This window comes from Anopheles arabiensis, chromosome 3, assembly GCF_016920715.1.
Source record: "Anopheles arabiensis isolate DONGOLA chromosome 3, AaraD3, whole genome shotgun sequence".
NCBI classification, from domain to species: domain Eukaryota; kingdom Metazoa; phylum Arthropoda; class Insecta; order Diptera; family Culicidae; genus Anopheles; species Anopheles arabiensis.
In genome coordinates, this window is record NC_053518.1 from 30,116,779 (window position 1) to 30,142,413 (window position 25,635).

The 25,635-nt window shown below is 45.7% G+C and overlaps 3 protein-coding genes across 7 annotated transcripts; 1 reads left to right on the top strand and 2 right to left on the bottom strand.

Annotated features, from left to right (window-relative positions):
• Positions 1–23: 23 nt before the first annotated feature.
• LOC120900836 (phenoloxidase-activating factor 1-like) lies at positions 24–4,994 on the bottom strand. Its single transcript, XM_040308338.1, has 5 exons — positions 3,881–4,994; positions 2,587–2,994; positions 2,148–2,256; positions 845–1,029; positions 24–587 (listed from the first exon to the last, which is right to left on the bottom strand). Exons 1-5 carry the CDS (start codon positions 3,993–3,995, stop codon positions 166–168), a joined length of 1,239 nt encoding a protein of 412 aa, XP_040164272.1. The 5' UTR covers positions 3,996–4,994; the 3' UTR covers positions 24–165.
• A 941-nt stretch (positions 4,995–5,935) lies between these two features.
• On the bottom strand, positions 5,936–18,003 carry LOC120900837 (ethanolamine-phosphate cytidylyltransferase). Of its 4 annotated transcripts, none has more exons than XM_040308339.1 (7): positions 17,372–18,003; positions 12,086–12,223; positions 10,403–10,515; positions 9,584–9,650; positions 9,396–9,508; positions 7,979–8,527; positions 5,936–7,896 (listed from the first exon to the last, which is right to left on the bottom strand). In XM_040308339.1, the coding sequence occupies exons 1-7, from the start codon at positions 17,440–17,442 to the stop codon at positions 7,751–7,753; spliced, it is 1,197 nt and encodes a 398-aa protein (XP_040164273.1). In that variant the 5' UTR covers positions 17,443–18,003; the 3' UTR covers positions 5,936–7,750. The 4 variants fall into 4 exon arrangements, with proteins under 4 accessions (XP_040164273.1, XP_040164276.1, XP_040164274.1 ...); XM_040308342.1 differs by having other exon boundaries at positions 7,979–8,464; positions 9,426–9,508; positions 17,372–18,002; XM_040308340.1 differs by having other exon boundaries at positions 7,979–8,524; positions 17,372–18,002.
• Positions 18,004–20,216: 2,213 nt separating this feature from the next.
• LOC120901418 (ectonucleoside triphosphate diphosphohydrolase 5) lies at positions 20,217–23,714 on the top strand. Of its 2 annotated transcripts, none has more exons than XM_040309348.1 (4): positions 20,217–20,478; positions 21,533–22,652; positions 22,736–22,899; positions 22,990–23,714. In XM_040309348.1, the coding sequence occupies exons 1-4, from the start codon at positions 20,443–20,445 to the stop codon at positions 23,083–23,085; spliced, it is 1,416 nt and encodes a 471-aa protein (XP_040165282.1). In that variant the 5' UTR covers positions 20,217–20,442; the 3' UTR covers positions 23,086–23,714. The 2 variants fall into 2 exon arrangements, with proteins under 2 accessions (XP_040165282.1, XP_040165283.1); XM_040309349.1 differs by lacking the exon at positions 20,217–20,478 and adding an exon at positions 20,584–21,130.
• Positions 23,715–25,635: the final 1,921 nt, after the last annotated feature.

Here is a 25,635-nt window from a genome sequence, read left to right on the forward strand (position 1 = left end):
TCAATTAATTTAACAGAAAGAACGTTGTTAAAATACGCATTTGCTCTTTATTTTCCATTTCTCTCGTGCACACCAACACAACACAACACAAACAAACAAACAGTTTCAAAACCGACAGTATTTACAAAGTAAAAGCTCCTTCAACTCTCCCATCCGCCCCTCCCATCACACAAACACCTTCGGTGAGTTCGCCTCAATCCACGGCGCGTAGTGTGCGATCGAGGTGTACACGCTCGGCATGTTCAGTGCGCCGCACGTTTCCGCCCCGAACGACATAATGCCGATCTGGGCGTACCGGCCCTGGTCCCGTATGATCAGCGGTGCCCCACCGAACCCATGGCAAGCATCCCGTCCCTCCCCGCCCGCACACATCCACTCGCCATCGATCGATTGGGGCGACTGGAGCGCACCGGTTGAGGCGTACGCCCGTACGCACTTGTCCCACGACGTGAGCGGCACCTCGAGGCTTTGCAGTTCCGGCGATTTGGCGGCACTGGTCGACAGCTTGCCCCAGCCAATGATCTGTACCCGGCGGCCAACGGTCAGGTCCTGCTTGCGCGCATGAAGACATATCGGTTGCGCAGCGACTGGAAGAGATATGGGGAACGGTGAGCAACAAGTGGGTGGTGGGATGGTAGCGAAAAGTTACAATTTCACGGTCAGTGGGCACCCTTGCGCCGCTGATCCCCCCCACTCCGGATGAATTTGAATTATTTCCCCACGTGTGAATGACCCTCAAAACCAGAGAGGGCCACGGTCGGGGCCACGTGACCACCCCACGTTTTTAAGCGACCAAATTCGAAACAAACAAAAACAAAGCGTGGCACAAAACCGGTGTACTTACCGGTGTAGTTGATGGGCGTGCGGAGTATTAGCAGCGCAATGTCATGATGGTACTGGCCCTCGATGTAGTCCGGATGGACAATGATCTGGCTGACGGCGTGGTTGATCGCTACCGGTGCACAGAATCCGGTACTTCCGCAATCCGGATCGGTGCGCGTATCGTAGTCGCCCACCCGCACCGATGAGCTGTGGGAGAGAATGATCATTAAGGAGAGGAGGGTTGTTAGGAGGATAGATGTAGAACAAGTTGAATTGCAAATGAAACGTAACGCGAAGCTAATAGCCAACTAGAAATAGACGAATCCACACATTGCATGTGAAAAGAAAGGTCGCACAGTAAATTTGTTTCCGACCGGTTGGGCTATGGTGAGTATAGCGCACAAACATGTCATTAGGCAAACGACATTAGCAAGAGAGACATTTAGGAGAAGGGATTTTCCCATAGAGCATTCAAAAAAAAAAAAATAGGTGAAGGGAGAATTTGATAAAAAATTGAAAAACAAGCTTACGCAACCAGCTATAATATCAGTCATTTTTGGTGTCGTGACTAGGATGCAAAGGAACGGTTGCTTTGGGATGGCAACATTGCGAGGGACTGTAACCCCTGCCTACTTTGTTGTTATGGATCTTCTAATGGGAGAAATCTAACTCGATTCCAACAAGCAGTATTCGAGTTTAGAACTATTTTCGAATCTTATCTTATTTAATTGTATTTTTTTTAGATGCCGATCCATCAAATATTATGTATTTACGGAAATCTTTACTACTTCCTATAGAAACCACCGTAGCGTTAACCCTTTTCCATATAAATTTTCAACTCGGCATGGAAGCATCTCGATTGTGAGAACAGAGTAGGCCTGAATATAAGCCATTTTTGGTGCCGTGACTAGGATGCAATGAAATATTGCAGCGACGGTTGCTATGGAGAGCAAATTATAAACCCCCACACTCTGTTGCTCTAATGCTTCTAGTCGACCAGCCAGCAATAATTAAACTCACAAATGGTGGACGCGCAGACTCGAAAAAAGCAATGTGGTTAACAATTAACGGGGCTTTTTTTTCAATGAAATTAGCGCACAAAATAAAAAAAAAAACTGCACACTCATTGGTACAGGATATGACAGTCATTGGGTTTGCAAATTTGCTACTGTACTTCTGTGCACTTCGACGCATTTTTTTTATAGATGGGAGAAAGTTGTGTGCGAAACACATCGTAGCAGGCGGTGGAAAAAAACAAAAATCGCATCGGTCGGTTGACGTGTTGACGTGCGCGAGACAATCGGGTTCGTCGCTTGAATACTTACAGCCGGTGACTTTCCGCCTTGGCCAGGGCACAGTGGGCCGACGTAAGAACGATCTGGCGCGCAATGATGGAGCCGGAGCAGGGGAAGATAAACGTCCCGGTTTTGGTATCTGTCGAGAGGGAAAGCAGTCCGAACGATTAGCGCGGGTCGAAGAACAGCAACGAGGGGGGCAACAACCGCCAACAGTAGGTGAGTTAGTGTGTGTGCGTGTACATTGTTGTTCCAACCATTAAACGGTCCAGATTGCCGTATCTCTGGCCTGCGATCTGTGATGATTCGGATGAGTGTCTCTATCGTTTCATGGTTGAAGTTCACCTAATTAGAATAAATGTGCGACAGTTTGCAAGCGAAAGGAAGGGGCGGACCCAACTCGGGGCGGCCTTGCGTGCTGTGTTGTCTGTGCGTGTTGGCGAGGTCGTCCAACGAAAAAAAAACGTACTTTTGAATCCGATCCGAGCGACGAACGGGTACGCCCCGAGCCCGTTGTAAAAGTCGCCCTGCACGATGCTCTTCCCACAGGCCGCCGGTGCCCGCTGATCATTGAAGGTGGGCGACGTCACAACGCGCGGACAGCAAACGTGCGGCTCGTACTCGTTCATACCGCAGGAAAGTGAAAAATCACCCCGATAGCATTGGCGCGAGATCTCTAGCAGCAGCTCGGGACATTCGGCAAGCGGTACGCACTCGGTCAGCCCGGGACAGCTGACCCGGTAGAGGGCTTTCGATTGCTGTTTCTGGCCGGCGGATGTCGTTTCGGCTGAGGGGGAGGGTAGCTCGTCGTAGGTGATGGGGAGCGAGCGGGCCACGGTATTGCTGCCGGACGTTTCGCTTTCCTCGATGGTGTGTGCTGGAAGGGGGAGTTTTTTTTGGGGCGAGAATATTTATTAGAAACAATAGTTTTGTTTGTAAATGAAATTAAAATTAAAATTAATTTAAATTATAATGATTTTTCCAAAACAGGTATGGTGTTGCCATGGTAATTGAATGATGTGTGCTCAAATTGGCAATCCTGTTTGCAGTTTCCTATAGCAACAGTTAAGACTGCATACTAAATGTTCTGTCTCCTTCTTGTTTGTACGGTAAGTTGTAGCAGGTAAGTGAGTGATAAAAAGAAAATAATAATTAATCAAACAGATCTCTTTTATCTCGCATGTTTCAGTTTGATGAATGTAGTTTTACATTTATGATCTTTTGAATGTTTTTTCTTCTATTCATTAATTTTAATACAATTTTCCAGCAATAAATCATATTACTTCAAAACTGTCAAATTATCGTTCTCGATTCCGATTCCTCGCTAGAATTTTGTATGTCGAGCACGAAAGGCTTGAATCGTTTTTTTCCGATCGACAGATCACGTAGACGGTATTTCATGGGGAAAATTCGAAATATTTCTATGCAAACGTCCTAAACTACTTTTCAAAGTGGATTTGTTTAATGGCAAATTAAACCATTTTTTCTTAACAATTTTAAACTTGACGTCGAAACATCTTGATTAAAGGTAGAGTAATAAGCCTGATGCGATTTTTGTTGATTTTTCGAACTTGTGCGACTTTTCAAACATGCTTTTAAATTATACAATCTGCAGCAAATATTGCTTAAACATTACATTTAATTTACCTATGCTGTAGGTTTTATTCTAGAAATTTCTTCAGAAATTAATCTCTATCTTAATTTACATTAAACTCTAATCTTAATCGCCTTAACACTCAACACTCAATGCTTGCTATCATTACCATTGCTAAGCCACGTAAAGCACAGCACCGCACAGAACAAAGTCCTACTCCTAACGGACCAACAGTAGTTGTTAGCCCTCATCATCATACTAAAGCAGCTTTTCCTGTTCCGCATATTTTATCGTTCTATATAAAAAAAACTCTAATCACATTCACTAGCGAAAAAAAAGTTCACTTCTACCACAAAACACTTTTTCTAACTTCACTTCCGACCAAATTAACTTCAATTCAGCAAGAGCACTCTTAGCCCATCCGTTTGTGGACCGGTTTTTCACCACACATTCGCTCGTCTGCGCATGCAAATCACAACTGACGACGCGGGTGTAACGTTTTTCCAGCCCACCAAAATGCGCAACCTAACCTAGTGGGTGGGTGGGTGGGTGCGTATGTGTGTGTGTCACTCGGTGTCGATCCGTATGGTCAGTCAGCCGTCAGTGCGACAAACGCGTAATGGACGGTGGCGGACGGGTGATGTCTTCTTTCCCTTGCCTGTGCGGTGTGTGAGGTAGCGAATGCGAATTTTCACTCTCATTTTCCAGCATCATTCTACGGCTCGTTGGTTCGTGGTAACCCTTGGTGTGGCTTTGTATAGCAAGTTGAGTTTGCCTGTAATAAATAAAAAAAGTTAGCATTTTACTTCAAAAATGATAAGGGCAACACGTTAGATTTTGCTTCAAGAATGTTGATAAGCACGGAAGCACGTTAGATTTTGAACCAACAGTGGCCCTCTAGTGGGAAAAAATGTAAACCATCGAGACGTGTGTGTTTCACCTTTCAAGGTCTGTTTCAAACCTCTAGAATTGAAAATGGAAAATGTGCTTACTTACTTAACTCTTCATGAAAGAGGACCAAAATGCACGCAAAAATACCTCCCTTCAGAACTTCAAGGGTTAATTTGAGGACATTCGTACTATAAAAAAACCCCACGCCATCACAATCAAAGCAGGCTGTACTCCTCCCAACAAACGATTCGATATGGTACCGTGGTGTCACCTGCCCAGTTGAAGAGTTGCTATCCAAGGGGCACAGAGGAGGCAACCGACGCACCCATTATCTTAATGGTACACGGTCCACCCACTACCGCACCCTACAGGGCGTATTTAGAACGATTTAGAACGAAACCAGTAGCAGCCTGATGATGTGTTGTGCGCACCCGCACATTCAAGAGATCAATCAGCAGCAAATGTTCCACCGATTCGAGCCACAGTGGGATGGTGTATTTGCACCAGCACCTAACACTAGATGATCCATATTGATCATCGAGCGATCGAGGACGGCATGTGGTTTGGTTGAAGGTCATACGCCACCGGACGGTAATTAGCGTTCCGCGTTTAGGTGCATTGGTTTTGATAAAATCGGGATTTAGTAACACAAAAACGTGTTTTTTTACTATTACTTCATACCTCATGAAACATTTAGAGCGCACCGATTAAAGGTTTAAGAGGTGAATTTTTGTGTAATAAAACACATAATTCTATACAAAACAAACGTTTTTGGTACAAAAATTTTCTTCCCACCCACGGGCATGCCGAACGAAACGTTTCATATCTCTCGTCGTGTCTAGGGGGGGGAAGTCGGGCGTGTAATGATTCAATAAATTGTCCATCCGCTGGGTGGTTGTGCACAATGTGCAAACTGGAAGATCGCTTATGCCGCGCACCAGTATAACAGCAAAAGTGCAAAAATAGTTCTCTTTGCAATGATTTCATTACCCCTACACACACACAAATGCGCGCGCGGTCGTTTCACCGATTTGAACCGACAGATTGACGGATTGAGGTTGATGTGCGTTTAGATGCGTTGTTGTGTGCTGTTTTTTGTTGTTGTTTAGTTACATTTTTATCACAATAAAATCGGCATGATTATGTGTGGTGCGTTACACAACTGATTGTCAACACATGTGCGGTGTTTGCACTCTAGAATGCAATGTCATGCAATTCCCATGCAACGGCGTTTTCGGATGTTTGCAAAAACGCCAAATCAAATCTAGATTTTCATCTTTCGTATTTCGTATGCCCCGAAGATATTATTATTTGGTTTGCCGTTTTTTTTAAATAATTTTCGTGTGTGTTTGTGGAGTGTTTTTTAGTTTTGTTATACAAAGTTTGTAAATTTGCCATATCGGACTCGTGCAGGCGCGCTCTGCCTCTCTACAACACTGAAAACCGGGAGGAGGAGCAGTTTTGGCTTAACAAAGCGAGCTAGCTACTAGGCATCCGAAACACGCAGAAACACCCAGAGTAAAGGGCTCCGGTGGCTTCCACCCTTTAAACCACCAGCCTGCCACGCCATACAGCCATAGCAGCCTGAGCCGTTGCAGTATCTATGTACACAGGTTCAATTTTAAACAATTTTTCTCTCTCTCTCTCTCCTTCTTTTGATTGATTTTAAACGGACGCCCGCGCTTAGGCTTTCACTTTTGTTTGTTTGCTTTTTTATTATTATTCCTGCTCTGAACCCCTATTTTCGCTAGCCGCACATAATAGCAGTAATATTACAAACGTGTGTTACACATTCTCTTCTCCTCTTGTGATGAAGCAATTTCTCGCACCATAAAAAGAAAACAAAGAAAAAAGAAAGGAATCTCAGCTTCACAGCTACATCATTATTAAAGGGGGATCTCGCGCGCGCAGATTTGAAATTACACAAGCGATCGATCATTGGATAAGTAGTAGTTACGTTAAATATACATTATATAGTAGTAGTTATAGCGTACAGTCGCTTCCCTAAACCTTAGGCTGTTGTGTTTTGGGGTGTTTTTGTGTGTGTGAGTGTGTTGTTTGTGATTTGTCCTTAATTCTTTTTGCTCTTTTACACCTTTTTTTGCTGTGTTCATAATGTTCCTGTGCTAATTAGCTAATAATTTACTCACACACAATTGCGCACACACACACACATACACACGACCACTATTCTCTTGTAGCTTCTCGTAATTGAAATCTAAGCTTTTGTATACGTCACTTTCTATCCCTATTCCGCTCAACATATATAGCACAAATAAAACATAAATACAAAAAAAAAAACGAAACTACTCAATTTGGTGTGATACAATATTTTAAACAAAATCTAAAAAACAAACCCGCGTCTTTCCACAATCTTTTTGCCCACACACACACAGCGCAGTTTTGTTGGGTGTTTTTGTTTTACTCTTATTTGGCGACCAACAAACTGAGATTCTACTATTTTTTTGTAATTTCGTGTGCGCCCATGTGTCACTCCTTTTTGACTCTTCTTCTTCTTGTTCTACCCCACCGGTCGGGTCGGTCAGGTTTCCCAAAACGAAACCTCTCCTCCTCTTTCGATAGTGGTGGAAACGACATGAAAGAACAACTACATCTCTACCTCTCTCCCTCTCTACAATTATTGCTGTTGTGTTGCATTAAAAACGTTAGATAAATAACTAAAAACAAACACAGTTGACTCTCTTGATAAAACAAACAAAAAAAAATCTCCCTCATTAGGCTGATAATATGACGCACACGAAGCTGTCGCACTGAACTAAATTGTAACTATGTCCGGGGATTTGCTTGTTTGTTTGTTTTTTGTTGTGTTAAGCAGGTAAATAACATTCGTCCTCTTTCAGCCTCGCATCTAACCTCTTCTTTACGATAACTATAAACTAAAAACAGACAAATAAACAGGAATGATACGGCGATACAATAAACACGGCGCGCTAGACACACATAAACACATTCGCCACGCCATACGACACACACACGGCAACTCAAGTTAAAATATACACAAAACACACGGAGACGGGAAATTTGAACTTCTTTAGCTGCTGCTGCTGCTGCTGCTGCTGCTGCTGCATCTCCTCTACTGACGACGACGACGGTCATCATCATCGTCGTCGTCATCGGCGTCATCGGGTCAACCGGATTTCTGGGCCAGCTTCACCTTCTGCATCGCCTCGTACACTTCAATCTCCTTCTTTTCCTTCTTTTTGTTGCGCTGCTCAAACTCGAGCCGATGGCGAATGATTCTTTCCACAATGTCTTCCGTCGTGATGGTGTTGCCTGCAAAAACAAAAGAAAGGACATTTCACGATTAGTACCCATACCACACTTTGTTTCGCGCATCGTTTAGTGTTATCCTTACCGGAATCAATCAGCATAAACTTGCCCATCTGCTTCGGTATCGCGTACGGATCGATATTACCCACATCCAGCGCAATGTGCGTCTGACCGTGGCACACCAGGCCCACGTTAAAGTGTTCCATCAGATCCGCCGTCACCGAGTACGGGGCGCCGATCACCACCTCGTTCACGTACTTGCAGGCCAGCACACTTAGCACGCGCTCGTGCAGGTTCATGATCGGATAGTTGCCGCCCTTGTACTGGTTCACCACCGGGTCGGTATGCAGCCCGACGATCAGATAGTCGCCGTACTCCTTCGCCTTCTCCAGGAAGTCCAGATGGCCGACGTGAAACAGGTCGAACGCACCGGCCACGTACACGATGCGGTCGGTCGGCTTCGGCGCCTTGCCGTCACTGAACTGGATGATTTTTTGCGTCGTCGGCAGGAACTGGGAGCAGCCGGTCCAGGGGCTGCGGGCCGTATGGTCCTGGCCGAGCTGGGACGAGCCTAGGATTTGGAAGTGTTCTTCATTATACCGCTTCAGCAATGCTTCTAGCGCGTCTACATCTTCTTGTTGTGGTGAGAAAGAGCGCAAAGGGGTGGATTTCGGTTGAAGAAAGAGAGAGCGGGAGCATAGAAGGGAGGAACAGAAAGAAAGGGGAAGAGGCTTGGTGGTTAAAGCAGGCATGCAGGTTAAGTAACAAACAGGAATGTTAAGTGGGGTTGTTGCAGGGAGGAATCAAGGCAGGCATGGGTGCAAGCTGTGCGAGTTATGAGCATGAAACGACAGGATGACAGACGAAGATCTCAGAATAGGACAGAATAGGACATTACAGGATTTTCCAGTGGGTTTCTCATAGTTGTGGGATACTTTTCTTGACTCTTTCCTATTGGAAATGAACTTCATATTTTGGAAATTGGACTCTATGGCACCCTTTTTGGTGCGGCTTCTTGGAAATTCCTATTGGATATGTCCAACAAGGGTGCCTATTACAGTTGTAATAGTCCAATTCCTATTACATTAAGTTCATTTCACGTTAGAAAGAGTTCATAGTGTCCCACAGCTAAGAGAACTCCTGGAAAACCCTGTAACAGTTGAAAAGAGGATACAACCACAAATCGAAAGATTAAATAAGGCATTAGACACACACACACACATTCTCTCCACGTCCTCCACTGAACGTGTCGGAGAGAGGAGAGTGCAGGGGGATACGGGTAGCAAATTCTAATCAGGTATAATGCATTACAGAGAGCTAGAAGACGACGGTGCGCCTTCGAACGATCGTTTTGGTAAAGCTACTTGTGGTAAATTAAAACTCAGAGCAATACACACACACACACACAAACACACAACAAAACGCACGCAGAGAGCAACGCAACGCAGCGAAACAACACAGGCAGACGAGAATGCGAGAGTAATGTGGAGATGAATATTTACCATCTTTCTCAACCTCATATTCCTTATCACCTTGCTTAAAATGGTTCTTGGTAAGGAGTAGCATGCGTCCGACCAGATCCGTCGTCGAAACTCCTGCCGTCCTCGATACTTCCCTGGAAAAATAATGTGAAGAAGCCGCTACATTAGTCATTTTTAACAGAAAAAGTAATTCTTTTTTTTAAACTTACTTGTATCGCTGTGCCTTTTTGACTAGATGGTACGTGTCCACACCGTCCGCAGTAAGGGTGATGTCATCTGAAAGTGGTAATTAAAACACGAATTTAATGTTAGAATCATCGTTAACAGTGAAACATTTTTAGAAGATAATGCATGCTCGTTGTAAGTTGGAAGAGGAATTGAAGGTTCCCTGAGTTGGCCGTCGCATACGTCCAAAGATAGTCCAACGTTCACACGTCTACCTCTCAATGCCAATCAATCGATCAATCACAATCGTGCACACAGCCCCCCTCCCCTTCGCAGAATTTAGCGCCGTAGTAAACAATTTCTTCCAGCTCGCTGATTAAAGGGTCAGTGCTATTTCGGCCCGGGGCGTCACAGCACCAACGCCACCACCGTTTCGGAAGTATCGTTTGATCGCTTGGTTTCATTCCCGTCCGGGGGCCCTGGGTCAATTGAAGATTGCAATACCGCGCTGCAGCCACGCTGGGCCACGGAAGCAGCAACGCCGTCACCGTAAGACCGGCCGAGAGACCGACAGTTCATTGCAAGGATAGGTGTATGTGTGTGTATGTGATCCCGGATCTGGCTTCGGAACGAGGTCGTCCGTTTTTTTTACTATATGCGTCGGGAAGGGAGACGGAGATAAGGCGGACGACGACAACATCATCACACCACTCCGATCGAGCAAGAGATTGGGGTTGCGCGCCGATAGTGGACGGAGGTCAAAATACGCATCGCAGGATGAGTCGGACCCGAGCGAAGCGTTCTCATTCATGCCGGCAGTGTTTGTTGTTGTTGTAGGGTATGATCGCTATGCTGAAACTTACCACCGTGCACGCAGAAGTCACAGTCGTACTTGTCGAGCGTTTCGAGCGTGGTTACGTACGGCGCGTCTTCCACCACCTCATCGACCCATTTGATGCCACGCACCATTTTGTATCTACAAAGAGGAAAAGGTTTAAAGACATACATTAGTTAATTTATCAAGCCATCTTCATAAAAGTATGTTAATATCGATCATTCTGAAAAGGAAAATGCATATCTCATGCGATCTTCTAACACCGAAATGTCACGTGGTCGAATGACACACGTTGCCTAGAAATGCAATCAAACAAACGTGCGTTACAGCCGTTATCATCCTTCAAATACGGTTCATTCAAGATACTTTTCCACCCCAACGGCTGTGTGAGGCTGGCAAGGTTTCAACTATCATTCCCGCTATTCTCTTTCCATTCCTCCCCGCTAAGGAGGACGCTCGTTGATAGCATAACTGCTGCTGCTACTGCTACTACGCGGTACTTTGCCGGTTCGTTGTCTCTGATAAGTGGGAGCCAGCGGTCAATATACGTTTTTCTTCGTGTAAATGGGAGTTTAAAAAAGTGCACTCTCTCTCTCTTATACTCGTTTTGTGTGCCAGTCTAGCGCACCAACCAATCAGTAGCGCATGTCGCCGTGTCTTTGGTACAACGCTCCAGGTCCCCCCTTTGCACTTGCCAAGCCATGCCGCTATCTCAAATCAGCAGCACTTGGGCCGGGCATAAATCGCTAAGGAAAGGGGAGAGGTCGTGGTGGAGGGGGGCTAGTGAGTCGTTCGATTGCGTTCCAAAGTTCGCGCTTTCTTTGCGGCCTGCTATTGAACTCTGGCGGGGATTGCAGCAGCTGACGGTAACCACGACCACGAGGTCCCGGCGCGCTTCGTACTGGCAGAACGCGGTTCAGAGAGAAAAAAAAACACACATTCCAAGAACACGGAGCATTATCAGGCCTCATGCCCGGCAGGGCATGTGCTTCACGTTCCCTCCATTATTTGTGATCGATCGTGCGCGCTACAAATACCAACGCTAAAACTAAACCAAGCATTAAATGGCGCCAATGTAGCATTAAAGCGAACATGTATGGTTTACACACTGCTCTCATTGGCACAAACAAAAAATGGCTCAACAAAACATGTTTCAGTTCAGCGCTTCGGGCAAATTACGCGACCTCCTGCACCCCCTTGGGAACATTATCAAAGCGCCTTGAGCAGTCTATTATCATCACGTCAGAAGGTCGCGCCAACGTACCGAAAACTAAGGGGAATCTCGGCTAAGAAGCTTCTCCTTCGGTTGTGTTTTTTCCCTCTCCGAGATCTCTGTACCTTCAGCCGCCGACCGACCACACTATCGCCCATTTGGTAGGGACCCCCTGATAACCGGTCACGTAAACCGGGTTAAAAACGGGGGATAAGGATTTGCGCACGTCATCGGCCGGGTTGTAACGACGAGCGCCGGTGGCGTGACACTTGCGTAATCGATTCAGGTCGGGGCGGTGTGAGGGATTAGATAAAGAAGGTGGCAACACAGAGACAGTACAGCCTGCGCCAGTCGGAATGATCGAACGGTCCCCAATAGCAGTATTATCGGAGGTCAAGAGAAAGAGCGCGATTTTTCAGCAACATTCACAGCAGCTCAAAACGGGAAAAGAAGAATAAAATACAGTAAATGAATAAAAAAATCATTTCAAAACGTTACCTTTCCTCCTGCGTAAATACTGGCGGGCCCTTGTTCTTGGTAATGTCCTCGTCGTTATGGATGCCGACCACCAGCTTGTGGCCGAGCGCCTTCGCCTGGCGGAGGGAATTCGCATGTCCAAAGTGTACCATATCGTAGCTGCGGGAGCGGGAAAAAGAGAAAAAATAATGACAAAAACAATCAATAACCAATCAATATGGGATGGGAAATAGTAATTACTTTTGTGTTGCTGGTAACAAAAAAAAATCCACACAAGGCTCCCTCAGAGGGATTTTTATTGAATAATTTACAAGCTTCATATTACGTAGGGTTGGTGCCCCACAGTGGTGCTTATTTTCTTATCACGACGGTAACACACGTGTCTGGGGGAGGTGAAGAGAAGTAAAGAAGAGAAACCCGACTTCCTCCCTCCCCAGGGGACACACCCCGAGACATTACGACAAGCGGTGAAGCAAAGGAAAAGGTCACACGACTGACTGATATTACTATTTGCTAATTGCGTGCCGTCCGTGTGTCCGCGTGCTGCCGCCAGTATTTGCCGGTGCCGGGTGTGTAGTTAGAAAATCTTCCAAAACGTGACCCGCTTAACGAGCAATGCCGAAGAAATTAAGCAACGACCAGGCAGGCAGGCTGGCAATGGCAATGCAACGATGACTCGTGTCGTCGTGTCCACAGTAACGAGTAGGGGAAAACGGTGCAAAATAGGCATGTTAAGCAGTGTACGGAATATTGCTTTTGAAACACAATTATTCTTGCCTTATTCCACCTAGACTTCCGCCATTCACAGGGTTTTCCAGCGGTTCTCATCGTTGTGGGACACTTCCTTGACTCTTTCTTATCGGGAAGTGAACTTCATATGATGGAAATTGGACTCTATGGCATCCTTTTTGGAGAAGCTCGTTGGAAATTGCTTTTGGATTTGTCCAACAAGAGTAATGTAGAATCCAATTCCCATTACATTAAGTTCATTTCACGTAATAAAGAATCAATAAAGTGTCCCACAGCTATGAGAACTCCTGGAAAACCTTGTATATATGGAACAAAAATTGTCACATATTCTGAAAATTAACTTAGACACACGAAAAACGAGTAAAATAAAAGTTGATATTTTATGAGATGCTATTTGGACACGCGAATCCATATAAACAAAACCTGAAATGTCAAAATACTAGGGCAATATGGGCCACAACAACTGCGTTTAGGTAATGGGTATATGCTGCAGGAAAGCGCTTAAAAATCTTCTAAATATATTAATTAAATAAAAACAGTTTTTACACGTTTCAAATCTACAAAATCAAATCTTTCGAAGCTGTGCGCCTGTAACCATTATTGTGGGGACAAATACAACACACCACAGCCTCGCCATGCGCTATATGTCAAAAGTATCTACCCATTTTGCCCCAAGCATAACTGCCCACATGAAGCATTGTTGTATTTTTTGTAAAATACATATTAGTAAAAATACTCATTCCATTGCCTTGCCTTCTCCTGAAAAATTGTATAGAAACGTCATATCTTTAAATAATATACATTGTAAAACTTCCATCCCTGTGACACTGGTTTAAGCTTATTTTCAATGTGGCAAAAACTACAGCAATAAGCTACTAAATCTGATTTTGTATTTTACTCAGTTATTTGTTTTTCAAGGGTTAAAAAATTTGCACTGTGTTCATAAAACACTCCAACGAAAAATACATTTTTTTTAATACAGTATCTTTGCTGTAAAATAATGCTTAAGTAGAAGGATGCCCATTTTGCCCCCTTTACCCCGTCGCGAGTCCGTCGCAAGGTCAACCACATTACTCTCTCGCTTGCGTATGTGAATGGGATGTCCTTTGCTCCATAAATAGAGAAATGCTACCCTAATGCGGATAAGTTTACTTGATTTGTTTCCTTTGGTTGGTGGTGTTTCCATATGAACCACTAATCCACAACAATACGCCAATGCAAAGGTAAAACTTTCCACTACCACACCTTCCAAGTACAACACAAATTCTTATCGCTCGCAGCTCAATAATACCGCGGAATGTTTCACCGATGACTGTAAAAAAAACGGAGGGTGAGGATCCGAGTACTGCCGGAAGTACACATTGGAATGCTATCGGAGATACCCCCGGGCTTGGTGGGGGGATGTTGTGATGGGTGTGATGAATAATCATTATCATTGTAGCGTCCCACACAAAAGCGTGTGGTTTTATCTTATCTTGCTAGCATACTGGCTTTAAAATACGTTACACGATACATTACGCCACGCGAGAGTTTCAGTGGAAAATAAAAAAAAAAAACGTTCGAGTGCAATTGGCAAATGCAATTGCTCGTACAAATTGTTTTACAATCAAATTGAGACCCGTCATGCTGCACACTCACCATGGGCATTAGTGATTCTAGGAATTAAAAATGGTAAAACCTGGTGACTACTCGGATCGACGCCAATCGAACGATTCGAGACGGTCAATGAACGATTAAAACGGGATGATGATCTTGTGCACACACATAAAAAAAACTAAACTGCAATACAACTTATCGTAATGCACACGCGTGCATTTCTTCGTTTATGTTTACTCTCGCACCCACTAGGGGAGCAAAACAAAACAAAAGAAAAACCCCCTACACACACACACACATTGCTTATCTCAATTTGCTCGACGCTACGAAACTGCAACTGCCCGTCTTGGGCCCTTCTCAATCTCTCCCCCCCCTTTTGTTTTGGCGGAAGTTTCGCATGCATCGGTAACTCTAGACCCCGCGTAAACAAACCCGCCTGGGTGAGTGCGATGAGGCGACCTTGACCTAGAGGAGCGCGTGTGTGTGTGTGTGCGAGTGGAGAAGGCTTTTCGCCCATCGGTGGTGGTGGTGGTGGCCCCTTTTATCCTTCGCATTGAACATACACCTTCCGCGGGGCACGTTTTTGGACCGTTGAGGATGCCGGAAAGAAAAGATTTGCTCCTTTATGAGACACGCTCTACTCACACTGCTACTACTACTACTACTCTCGGGCAGTCCGGGTATTACTGTTAATACTATTTTTAAACTACCATTCACACGCGTCTCTTGGCCCTCTGCATCATCATCTCCGTAAACATACTGCCGCGTAAACCGAGGCAACATGCTAGTTGGAAATCAAGGGCAAGCAAGCAAGCAAGCAAGCACGCTTTAATTGTTGGCCCCCAGGAACGGGAGATGCAGTAATGTAACGCGCGCATCGTTTTATGGGCTGTTTGTTGGTGTGGAAAACCTGTTTTCTACCGCGCTCCACCGTGCTGTTTCACATAAATATGTACCATTAACAGCAGCAGCAATGCAGGAATGAATTGAACGGGAAAGCAATGCGTGGCTGTGTGGTACAATGCTTAAAAAGAGAAGAGAAATGTATGCTTTAAAAAAACAGAGAAAAAAAAGAGCCGTACGGTTTATGCACAACACACGTGCTTTTGTGACGCTTGGGGTACATGTGCTTGGGATTTCTCTCGCTCTCTCTGCCTCTCTCTGTTTCTCTTTTTCGGGGCCACGGTATGTGCGGTCCCCCGCTTCTCCCTTTACACGGTCTTGCGCATTTTGTATGCCCGAACAGTCTGCAGCCTGCTGCTGGACGCTGATAGGTGTACGGGCTGAATCATACGATCTCGCGCGCGTGTTTTGATTAGTGCATCCCGTTTCGTTAGCTCTCTCTCTCTTTCTCTCACACTCCTTTTCTCACACACGTTGATGACCTTCCTTTCCCTGGTGCCAAAATGTTAACCCCCGCAAAAGGAGGGTACTTCAGGGTTTGGGGGATGACTGTAACGTCATCCTCACGCTAGTTGATAGCGGGTTTTTTCTCGCGCGTTGCCGTCAACGCGTTAAAGCGCAAGCGTTTCGGTCGGTGGCGTGTTTTTCTGGCGCCGCCCGGCAAAGACCTCTACCGTTGCAGGACAGGAATGCGCGCCAAGCAGGGAGGTTCATTCAACCTGGAGGTGGTGGAGCTGCTTTTGTTGCTACACAGCTCTCGTGTTGACCCCGCGTACACGGCTAGTTTCATTCAAAGTTTGACGCGCCGTCACCACCACAAGCCAAAAGGTGGTTTGGGCCAAAAGTTCATTCCATTTGTGGTGGTGGTGGGGCGACGGCCAGTTGTTGTTCCACTACAAGGAAGCCGCGCTTGTTTCGCCGTTTGTTAAACGGTTCCTTCCTCCGTCTGCCATGCCCACCACCCGCGCTCCAAGCTGTTGTTTTACCCCCACCACACTACTACCACACGATGAATCATATACCGTTGCATCGATTAAAAAAACTGCAGCTACTACCGCACGTCGCTGTTTTGAGCGTTCTTTTTCCGCTCCTCACTAAAAAAAAGAATAAAAATCATTTTGTGTTGAATGAAACATTCTCCCCACACCACACGACGCTGTTGAGACAAAGTTGGGTACACATTTGTAACTTACAGAAACGGGCAAACAAAGAACAAACTTCCGTTGGCATCGCGTCGGCATCTGTGCACCGATTTAGACAGCAGCAGCAGCAGCAGCAGCACCAACAATCATCAACAACATCCTTCAACCTTCTTAGCAGGCTGCTGCTGGTGCCGTTTGCTACAATGTTGCTCGTTTGCGAAAACGGAAGTCTCTCGAGTGCTGGTGCTAGAGCAAAAAAGGAATTGTCCGCTCACAAAAACACTCCGGACACAGCAGATGCACCTACTAACTGCAGTTTGCCGTAGTTGCATAGACACACACACACACACACGGTGTTTCCTTGTCGGTTTGATGGCCGATGTGCAGGCCAGATTTCACCGCGTGCACACAGAACCGGAACATGTACTTGTGGCAAGCAACGGTGGTGGAAGTGCCGGACTGGTTTAACCTACAAAACCCAGGCACCTGGTGCACTTCCGTAAATAAATCCACGTAAAAGGTTACACACCTGTCGTGTGTGTGTTTTTATACCTTTAAAGAAGCGCGCAATTTTGCTTCTACGCACGCACTAACACACGTAAAAAACGGTGCCGAAAAGGGCGTTTCTTGTTTTAAATTTTAAACCCGCCATCTCCGCCCCGCATTGCGCACTTTTGCGACCGCCGGTTCCCTCGCCCTCAGAATCAGCTGAGGTGGAGGAGAGTTATGAAAAATAGTTCTATTTTGGGAACAGGCCAACAACAAACAACGGCTTGGCCGTCTCTATCCCTTCTGCTGGTTAAGGTCACGTCAGGAGGGAAAATCCGAGACACAAAAAAAAAACACCTTCAATCGTAGTACACATTGCATCAGCGGGGGAAGAAAAAAAATGGCTTTTCCACCCATTACTACTTACCATCCATCGCACCAGACGCGCACTTCCTTGTCGGCGTTGCCGGAGTGGCCGTTTTCGTTCCGATTTGCCATTCTCGCTTCGCGTTCGCGCTGGATGCACTTTTGGGGCTTGACTTTTCGCGGGCGCTTTTCACTCCACCACGGAAAACTGGGCACGGAAACGCAAGCACGCACTAATAATACGCACACACACACACGCGGCGGGGAGTGGAGTGGAGTTGGTCCGAACCGACGTTTGCGACGAATGAGCTCCGCTGGCCGGATGCTCGAGGCTTTTATGAATTATCACGGGGGGCACGGAAGTGATAAGCGGACGGTGCTCGGACACACACGGAGACACACTGTGCACGCTCGGGGTGTTCGGTTGGGCCCGCTGGATCACTGCTAGAACACGCTAGAACACACCGGGCAGGGAGGGGGTAGACACGTAGCACCGAAAGATTGTGCTGGCAGCAAATGGAGCCTCTTTCGAAGGGTTTTCGCAGCTTTGCGTACCGTTTTTGCACTTGAATCGATACGTTTTGCCGGACGAAAAGGTGACGAGATGCAGCTCCGTTCCGATTGGGCAAAGTGCACTGTGTGTGCGTGTGTAGCGAGCTAGCGAGCGAATGAGGAGATTTCGTGAACGGGTGTGTGAGTGTATGGTTGCGTGTGTATGTGTGTGATTTTTCTAATCTGCCTGCTGCGATGACAGCTGTGCGGCGCGGCCCAAGTAGCAAATTGGGAAACGAAGGCCAAGGTTGGTAGAGTAAATAAGATTAGGGTAATTTTGGGGATATTTTTGATTCCATGAATAGGAATTTACTGTTTTTTTTTGCGGATTTAAACGATCGATGCGAGCGTATGCTAATAGATGGGTAATTTTAGAGATGGAAAAGGTAGTAAATATGGTAAATAACAGACAGAGCAAAAAATAAAGCGATAAAGAGAATGAAAAATAAAGAAAATACAAGAATTCAAAGATAAGTGGACATTAGATAAGAAAAGAAAAAAAGGGTGGCAAAAAACATTATCAGTTAAGTTAAAATGTCCTATAATAATCCGAAATGCAAATTACCTCATCTAGCCACTTCAGATAGATTTTCATCCTTGAATAAAAAAAGTCGCGCCATGCAGTTGTAATTTTGGCAGCAATCTGAGCTGCAATCCCAAGCGCCACAGATTAAGCTTAAACGACTGGAAAATTGAATATCCATAGAAAAAAAATGAAAGCTCCACAGCTTCATTGGTTTGATCAATAGATGGCGTATTACAACTCATCATTATATTGCTATCCTTTTCTCGCAATGTGTTTCAACAAGTTTCATCTTATATAGCCTATATAGCCTTCTAACTTTCTGAGCAAAAATCTACATCTATAAATGGTCATGTGGTCAGATACACGGGTGTCAACACCAATGACCATTACTCAAATCTCACTTACTTCAGTACTGGTGGTTTCGGTTGGAGTTTAGTATTTAAATAATCGTATCGTCGTTCTAGTTCTAGCGATGCATAACTTCAATGCGAAACCATACAACAGTACAGAGGAAATGAGAAAGCTCTCCTCCAAGCGATGAAGCTCAACTGGTTGGGGTATCCCACCAACAGAGAGCGCCACCAGCTTTTTCGCTATTTTTAGAATGCATGAGTCGTTTGCCGTCTGCTCAACGAAGTCTTTCTATATTCCGTTTAGGTAGAGTGCTTGAGTCGTTTAGAAGCCGTTTAGTGGTCGTTTAGTGGATTTGTGGCACTTGGGATAAAGCCGCTTCCAGACACACTGAAAAAAAAAACACCATGACGAAAAAAAACTGACAACCGAAAATTAACGCTTGTTTTTGTAAAAAAAAAACAATGTTTTATTTCCTTCAATTTTTGATGAGAATACAGAAGAACGTCAAACGGCTCGCCGACGGGTTGACCGAAAAAAAAAGCGCTAGAATGCTTTACATTTCATTAATCAACTTTTTCATTATGCTGATTCTTTTCGATGTGTCTGGCAGCGGTCTGATCGTCCGTTAAAAATAAGTGTTACGATGCGTTACTTTTCATCTGTCAATTTTCTGTTAAATGTTTTTGTTACGGTGATTTTGTCGACGTGTCTGGCAGTGGTCTTTCAGTTGTCAAACTTCGAAGTGTTTTGTTACCACATGTTTTCATTCCAGCTTCAGAGTTCAAACAAAGAACAACTTTTGTGTTTTTATCGTAAGCCTCCAGTATAATAAAAAAAATCTAATCCCAAATTTAGTATTTAGTTTTGGTATTTAGTAATTTAGTTTGCTGTTGTCAATAACACGTTTAACGAAATAAATTGAAAGCTTTGAAGATGGTAGGTATTTCAAACTTATTTTTCTACGAGGTTGTCTCGACGATTTTACTTGGAACTAAATCTAAATGATTTTTCACTCCGTTAGCTTTAACTTTCTGTAGCAAAAAATGAAAAGGCATTTCCATTCTGTTCTTAGAGTTTCTACTCTTTAACTCCTTTCCCAGTTTGAATACATATTTGATAATTTTTGGCTTTCTTTCCTTTCTAGCAAACCAACCCGCAGATCCAAACACATTCATCGCACACTGCCAAAATCATTTCATCAGAAAATGAGGCTCAACCCTTTGGCAGGCAGCAAAACCACCGCGGGGTAAGCATTTTGGCGTTTCATACGAGGGTAAAAAAGGGTAGCTTTGCCTACAATGGCATTCCGAACGCATACAATCAATACGGAGCCTGGTTCTGTTCAACAGACAGTTCGAATTGTTGTATGCCAATTCAATGACACGCTGAGCTGTCAAATTTTGTTCGCCGGTCTGCAACCGCCCGGAAAACGAGACAGCACCGTCCCCCGTGTTGTTCAACGGGTACGCGAGCCGCTTTTTGTTTTGCCCTTTCGTTGCCGTGCGTAATTGAAGTCGGCTCGTCGTACACGGCAAGGCCGCACCGTTTTTTCGTTTCCCTCTCCCTCTCTCTCCCTGTGTACCCGTCCGAACGTCTGCCAAACGCTGACCGGATTCTGTGTCCGTTCGCTCGTCCCCCAAAACACACACACCGAGTGCCTTTTTACTGTGCCGGATCGCAAAACACAGCAGCATAGCAAAATGCCTACAGCGAACCAAAACCTACGAAACCGGAAGGTAAGCTAGTGATGGAGTTTTGTTTCTTTCTCTTTTTTCTGCTTCCGCACCGCACCGCATCGGTCCCTGTTCTGCGGCTGCCCGGGGGTTTTCGCGCAGGTGACGAAGAAACGTCAAAAATGGTCTCGGAAAATGTAAGCAAAAGGCTGCTGTGGCTGTGTGGCACGCGTGTATTGTAGTGCATGGAAGTAGCTAGAAAGCGTGCGAGTGTTTCCTCCTTTTTGTTGTTCGTTCGGGGCGGGAAAGTTTTTCCCTTGTGTCCCCCCCGCACACACACATTGGCCATATAGAAAAGTTTCCGTTCCGTGTGCTACGAAGTGTGCCATTTTCCCTTTCGGTCAGTGCTGTGGGTCGACTGTTGCAACATACCCACCACCCACCAGTTGGATGCACAGCCTTGAATGTTCTGTGTCGGATGCTGCAACAGGCTGAACGGAAAAAGATCTACTCGTAGACAGTGGATTTGCCTCATCGAACTCCTCTGAATGCCAACACTACTCCGGCCCACCGAACCAACGAACCGAAGGGGAGGAGGGGATTGCAAACGATGCACCCGCTGTTTTTGTTGAATTTTAGATAAGATAGCCCAGCAAGTCTTCTATCGCCAGCAGCACCCTCCACCTCAGCCAAGATGGGATTCGAGTACGAACTGGTAAATAATATGCCTGGGAAGATATGTCTGCAAAAAAGAGGAAAAAAACCTTTGGTTGCTCTTTGGTAACCGCTCCCCACCCCACACTATCGCCCTCATCTGTCCATCGCGACCACTTGTCACCGTTGGCTTGCTATGATTGTGCTACGTTCGTGATGATAATGGTGCCGATTGTGAGCTGGGTGAGGGGTTTTTAGGAGGGGGGGGGGGGGGGTGACGATGATTAGGCAACTTCGTCTTCAATTGAATGAGTTGCACGTTTTGTGTAGATGCCTTTACCTTGAGCCCGGACTTCTCATCCGGGTGTTTAGTAAAAAAAAAAACAAATAGCTCTACTCCCTCATTTGTGTGTTTATACTGATACTAATAGCTTTTGTTTTTTTTTTGCTTCCCTCCTTGCAGCTGCAGCAGCAAGACTCGTCCGAACGCACACAGCCACCGGCCGGCTCGAGACGCAAGGGCGGCTCGAAGGGCGGCGGTGGACCGGGCGGCAGCAATCTGCGCTTTTCCTTCATCTGTCTCGTGGTCAGCGCGTCGCTGCTCATCTTCCTGCTCGGCGCGTACACCGACTCGTTCCATCCGATCATCGACGGCATTGCGGGCCGGCTCGGGTACCATGAGAAAATCTACGCCGTCGTGATCGATGCCGGCTCGACCGGGAGCCGCGTGCTGGCGTTCGAGTTTCACCACGGCACACTGGACGGGCGGCTCGTGCTAGACTACGAGCTGTTCGAGCAGTCGAAACCGGGCCTGTCGGCGTTTGCCGGCCGGCCGGAGGAAGGGGCGGCCAGCATCGGTAAACTGCTCGACCTTGCAAAGCGGGTGGTGCCGGAGGCGAAGCTGTCCCAGACACCGCTGGTGCTGAAGGCGACGGCCGGGCTGCGATTGCTCCCGCCTGCCCAAGCGGAAGCACTGCTCGCTGCCTGCCGCGAGCTGTTCAAATCGTCCGGCTTTCTGGTGAACGCGCAGTCGGTGGAGATCATGGACGGTACGGACGAGGGCATCTTTTCCTGGTTCACGGTCAACTTCCTGCTCGGCAAGCTGACCGGGCGCAACACGGTGGCGGCGCTGGATCTGGGCGGTGGCAGCACGCAGGTTACGTTTGCGCCGCGCGACGTCTCGCAGACGCCCCTGTACAAGGACTACATGCACCGGGTGCCCACGTTCAGCTCGTACGTGGAGGTGTTCACGAACAGCTACCTTGGGGCGGGGCTGCACGCGATACGGCACGCGGTGTTTACGCACCGGGCGGCCGAAAACCAGACCAAGCTGTCGAGCGAGTGCGTGAATCCGATCATCCACGAGAAGCTGTTCCGGTACGGGACGGGCCAGTACTACATAAGCGGGAAGGACAATCCGAAGGCGACGGCCGAGAACCCTGTGGTCGACTACGAGCTGTGCGCGTCGATCGTAAAGCAGAAGCTGCTGCCGACGCTCAAGCCGAAGCCGGTCACGCTGAAGCAGCACGAAATATCGGCCTTTAGCTACTTCTTTGATCGTGCGATCGAGACGGGGCTTGTTGGTAAGGAAGGGTTTTTTTTTGTTGGTGATGATTTATTACGGTGAGCGTAAATTTTAATGTCGCTCTGTTATACTTCTTTCTAGATCCCATGCAGGGTGGCGAGACGACGGTGGGCGAGTTTGTGAGCAAATCGCGCGAGGTTTGCGCGGAAGCGAACGCAGACCAACCGTTCATGTGTGTGGATTTGGTCTTCATCTCGACGCTGCTCGAAGAGGGTTACGGACTGAAGGCAAAAACGCCCCTGAAGGTAAGAACTTGTTTAGTAGACTCACTCATCATCTCGGTTTGTGATTTATAATGTGTTTGTTTTTTTGTTTTGCTGGCCTACCTTTTTCAGCTGTATAAAAAGATTGACGGACACGAAATATCGTGGGCATTGGGCTGTGCGTACAACATTTTGACGAGTCGCGAAAATGCGATGAAACATAAGTAGGGTTATAAGGCGACGATGGGTTCCAAAACTAACATTGGAATCAACTGACGATGCTGATGCAGTCCAACATCAGTGGAGAAGATGCAATCAGATGGTAACGCCACAACCGTTACCAACCCCTTTTCGAATCCGGAGAGAGCGTTTGAGGGGGAAACGCAGAACGCCAACGAAGCAATCGGAAGCGGTTTATTAACCGTTCTTTGAATCACTCTATGAGAGAAGGTGGTCAGAATGGCAGAACAGACAGACAGAGAGAAAGGAATTTAGAGCAAAAATGGGATATTACTGTAACTATATTTAATTGCTACCCCTATACAGGTCGTTATTGAACATTTTCCTCCGAGTTCGCTACGCGAGATGGATTGAGAGAGAGAGAGGTAGCAGGAGATAAAAAGGTACAGGGTGACAAAGGAAAAGGGATGTTTTAACACAGGCATTTAAACAAAACGAAAGGCAACGATCGGTTCCGCATCCCTACCGAGTTTTACTTTTCCAGCAGAAACACCCGTTTTTCACTCCCTTTACTCCCAATGACAAGTTTTACAAAAAAAACACCTCCGAATAACGTTTTTTACACAACGGAAGCAACACTAAACGAAAAAAAACAACCGGTCCCGCCATATAGTAAACATAGTGAATTTTCAAAAGACAGAACCATATTTTAATATGTTAGTAAAAACTGGAAGAATTAAATGGAAGAAAAAAAAGCACAATCCATTTGCCAAAAACATGGGAGGATGGTGGTCGGAAGAATGGTACAGTTTTTGGTGTCTCTTTACAAGGAATCGAAAGGAAACGAAAGGAAAGAGGGAAAGGAACCGCAAAGAGTGTGGTTTTTAAAATCGAAAAGAAAACTGCAAACAGACGCTTTTTACAACAAAAACTAAACAAAAAAGAACCGTAACTATATCCAAGATGTGCCTTTTTTCTAGTAAAATTGTTCGTATCAGTGAGTGCGTGCGTGAAGTGAAGAGCACGCTAGAGAGAGGAAAAAGATTAAGTAAGTGTTAGAGGAAAGCATTCCTAATGCAAGCACAGATATCATCATACAGGGTTTTCGAGGAGTTCTCATAGCAGACACTTTATTGACTCTTTCTTACGTGAAATGAACATAATGTAATGGGAATTGGACTCTATAGTACCCTTGTTGGACAAATCCAATATGAATTTCCAAGGAGCCTGTCCAAATAGGATGCAATAGAGTGCAATTTCCATCATATGAAGTTCACTTCCCATAGGAAAGAGTCAAGAGAAGTGTCGCACAAATATGAGAAACCCATTGGAAAACCCTGTAAATCACAAGCATCAGTGACGAGTTTAGTATAGGAGTTCGCCAAATCACCAACGATCGTAATTCCGTAGCCATCAACACATAAAAAGAGAGACAAAAAACATACTAAATAGATACACAACCATTAAACAGCAACAAGAAACAGACCTGTAGAGTGTGTGAGTAGCGTACAGTAAGAGAGAGAAAAAGTGGGAAAAACAGATAGTAGAATCATAGCAAAAGCAATGCACGTGCCTAGCCGTGCTTAGAACAAAAAAACGTCTTTAGTCTGCACCAACAACCTTTACCGTTTTGCACCTCTCCCCCCCTTTGCACTCCGAACTCTCTCCCACATGCCACACGGCACACGATTTTTTTTTGTGGCAAACGTGTGAATCAGCCCAGTGTGTGTGTATTTTAGCTTCCCTTTTAAGCCAGCTGGTTGATTGTGGTTGAGATAGTGCGTTTTTTACCTTTAATATCCGTCATTAGTTGTTGATGTTGTTGTTTGCTGTTGATGTTTGAGGTAAGGTGAGAGGAGAAAAGGAATATAAAGAGCCCCCCTCCCCCGTTTGTAGTTTGCTAATAGTGTAGAGTGATCGTATAAGCACAATGTACTGTGAGCAGAGCACATCCGCATACATATGTGTGTGTAGAGTGTGTCGTAGCCATCCCTTGACTCCCATTTACATTCCCATTGGTTCCTCCCATTCCCTTTTGTGAAAGCTCACGTCTCTGTCCCTGTCCTTATGAGTTTAAACGCACATTACGCTAACGGCACTGTCGTCGATCATTAATGGCAACAAAGGCACAGACACTTATGCAGTTGAAAAACCAGCTAGATTTCAGGCACAGCACACTTTGTTATCATTTCATTAACACGAATGAAGAAAGAAGGAGAAAATGCTTTCTGAATTGCAATAACGGACGATCACTTTAAGTGAGACAAACGGTGTATAAGAGGCGATATAAAAGAGAGAGAGAGAGAGGAATTTATTTGCACCCTTCTGATGTGGCAAAGGAAAACAAAAGATAAAAAAACAATCAATTTGCACCAATAGAGAAGCTTTCTATGTTCAGGGTTTTTTTTTGTTTTGTTTTTTATTCACCTTCTTTATGATTTTCTTCCATCCGAGGACACTCCGATGCATCTATCCGCTACTACTAATAATAAAAGTAAAACCTCAGGATGGTGTGATACCAATGAAGCATGAGCTCCTCTTGTAGTAAATGAAATGGAAAGAAAGACCACGGCTATTAACAATGAAGCAATGCTTAGC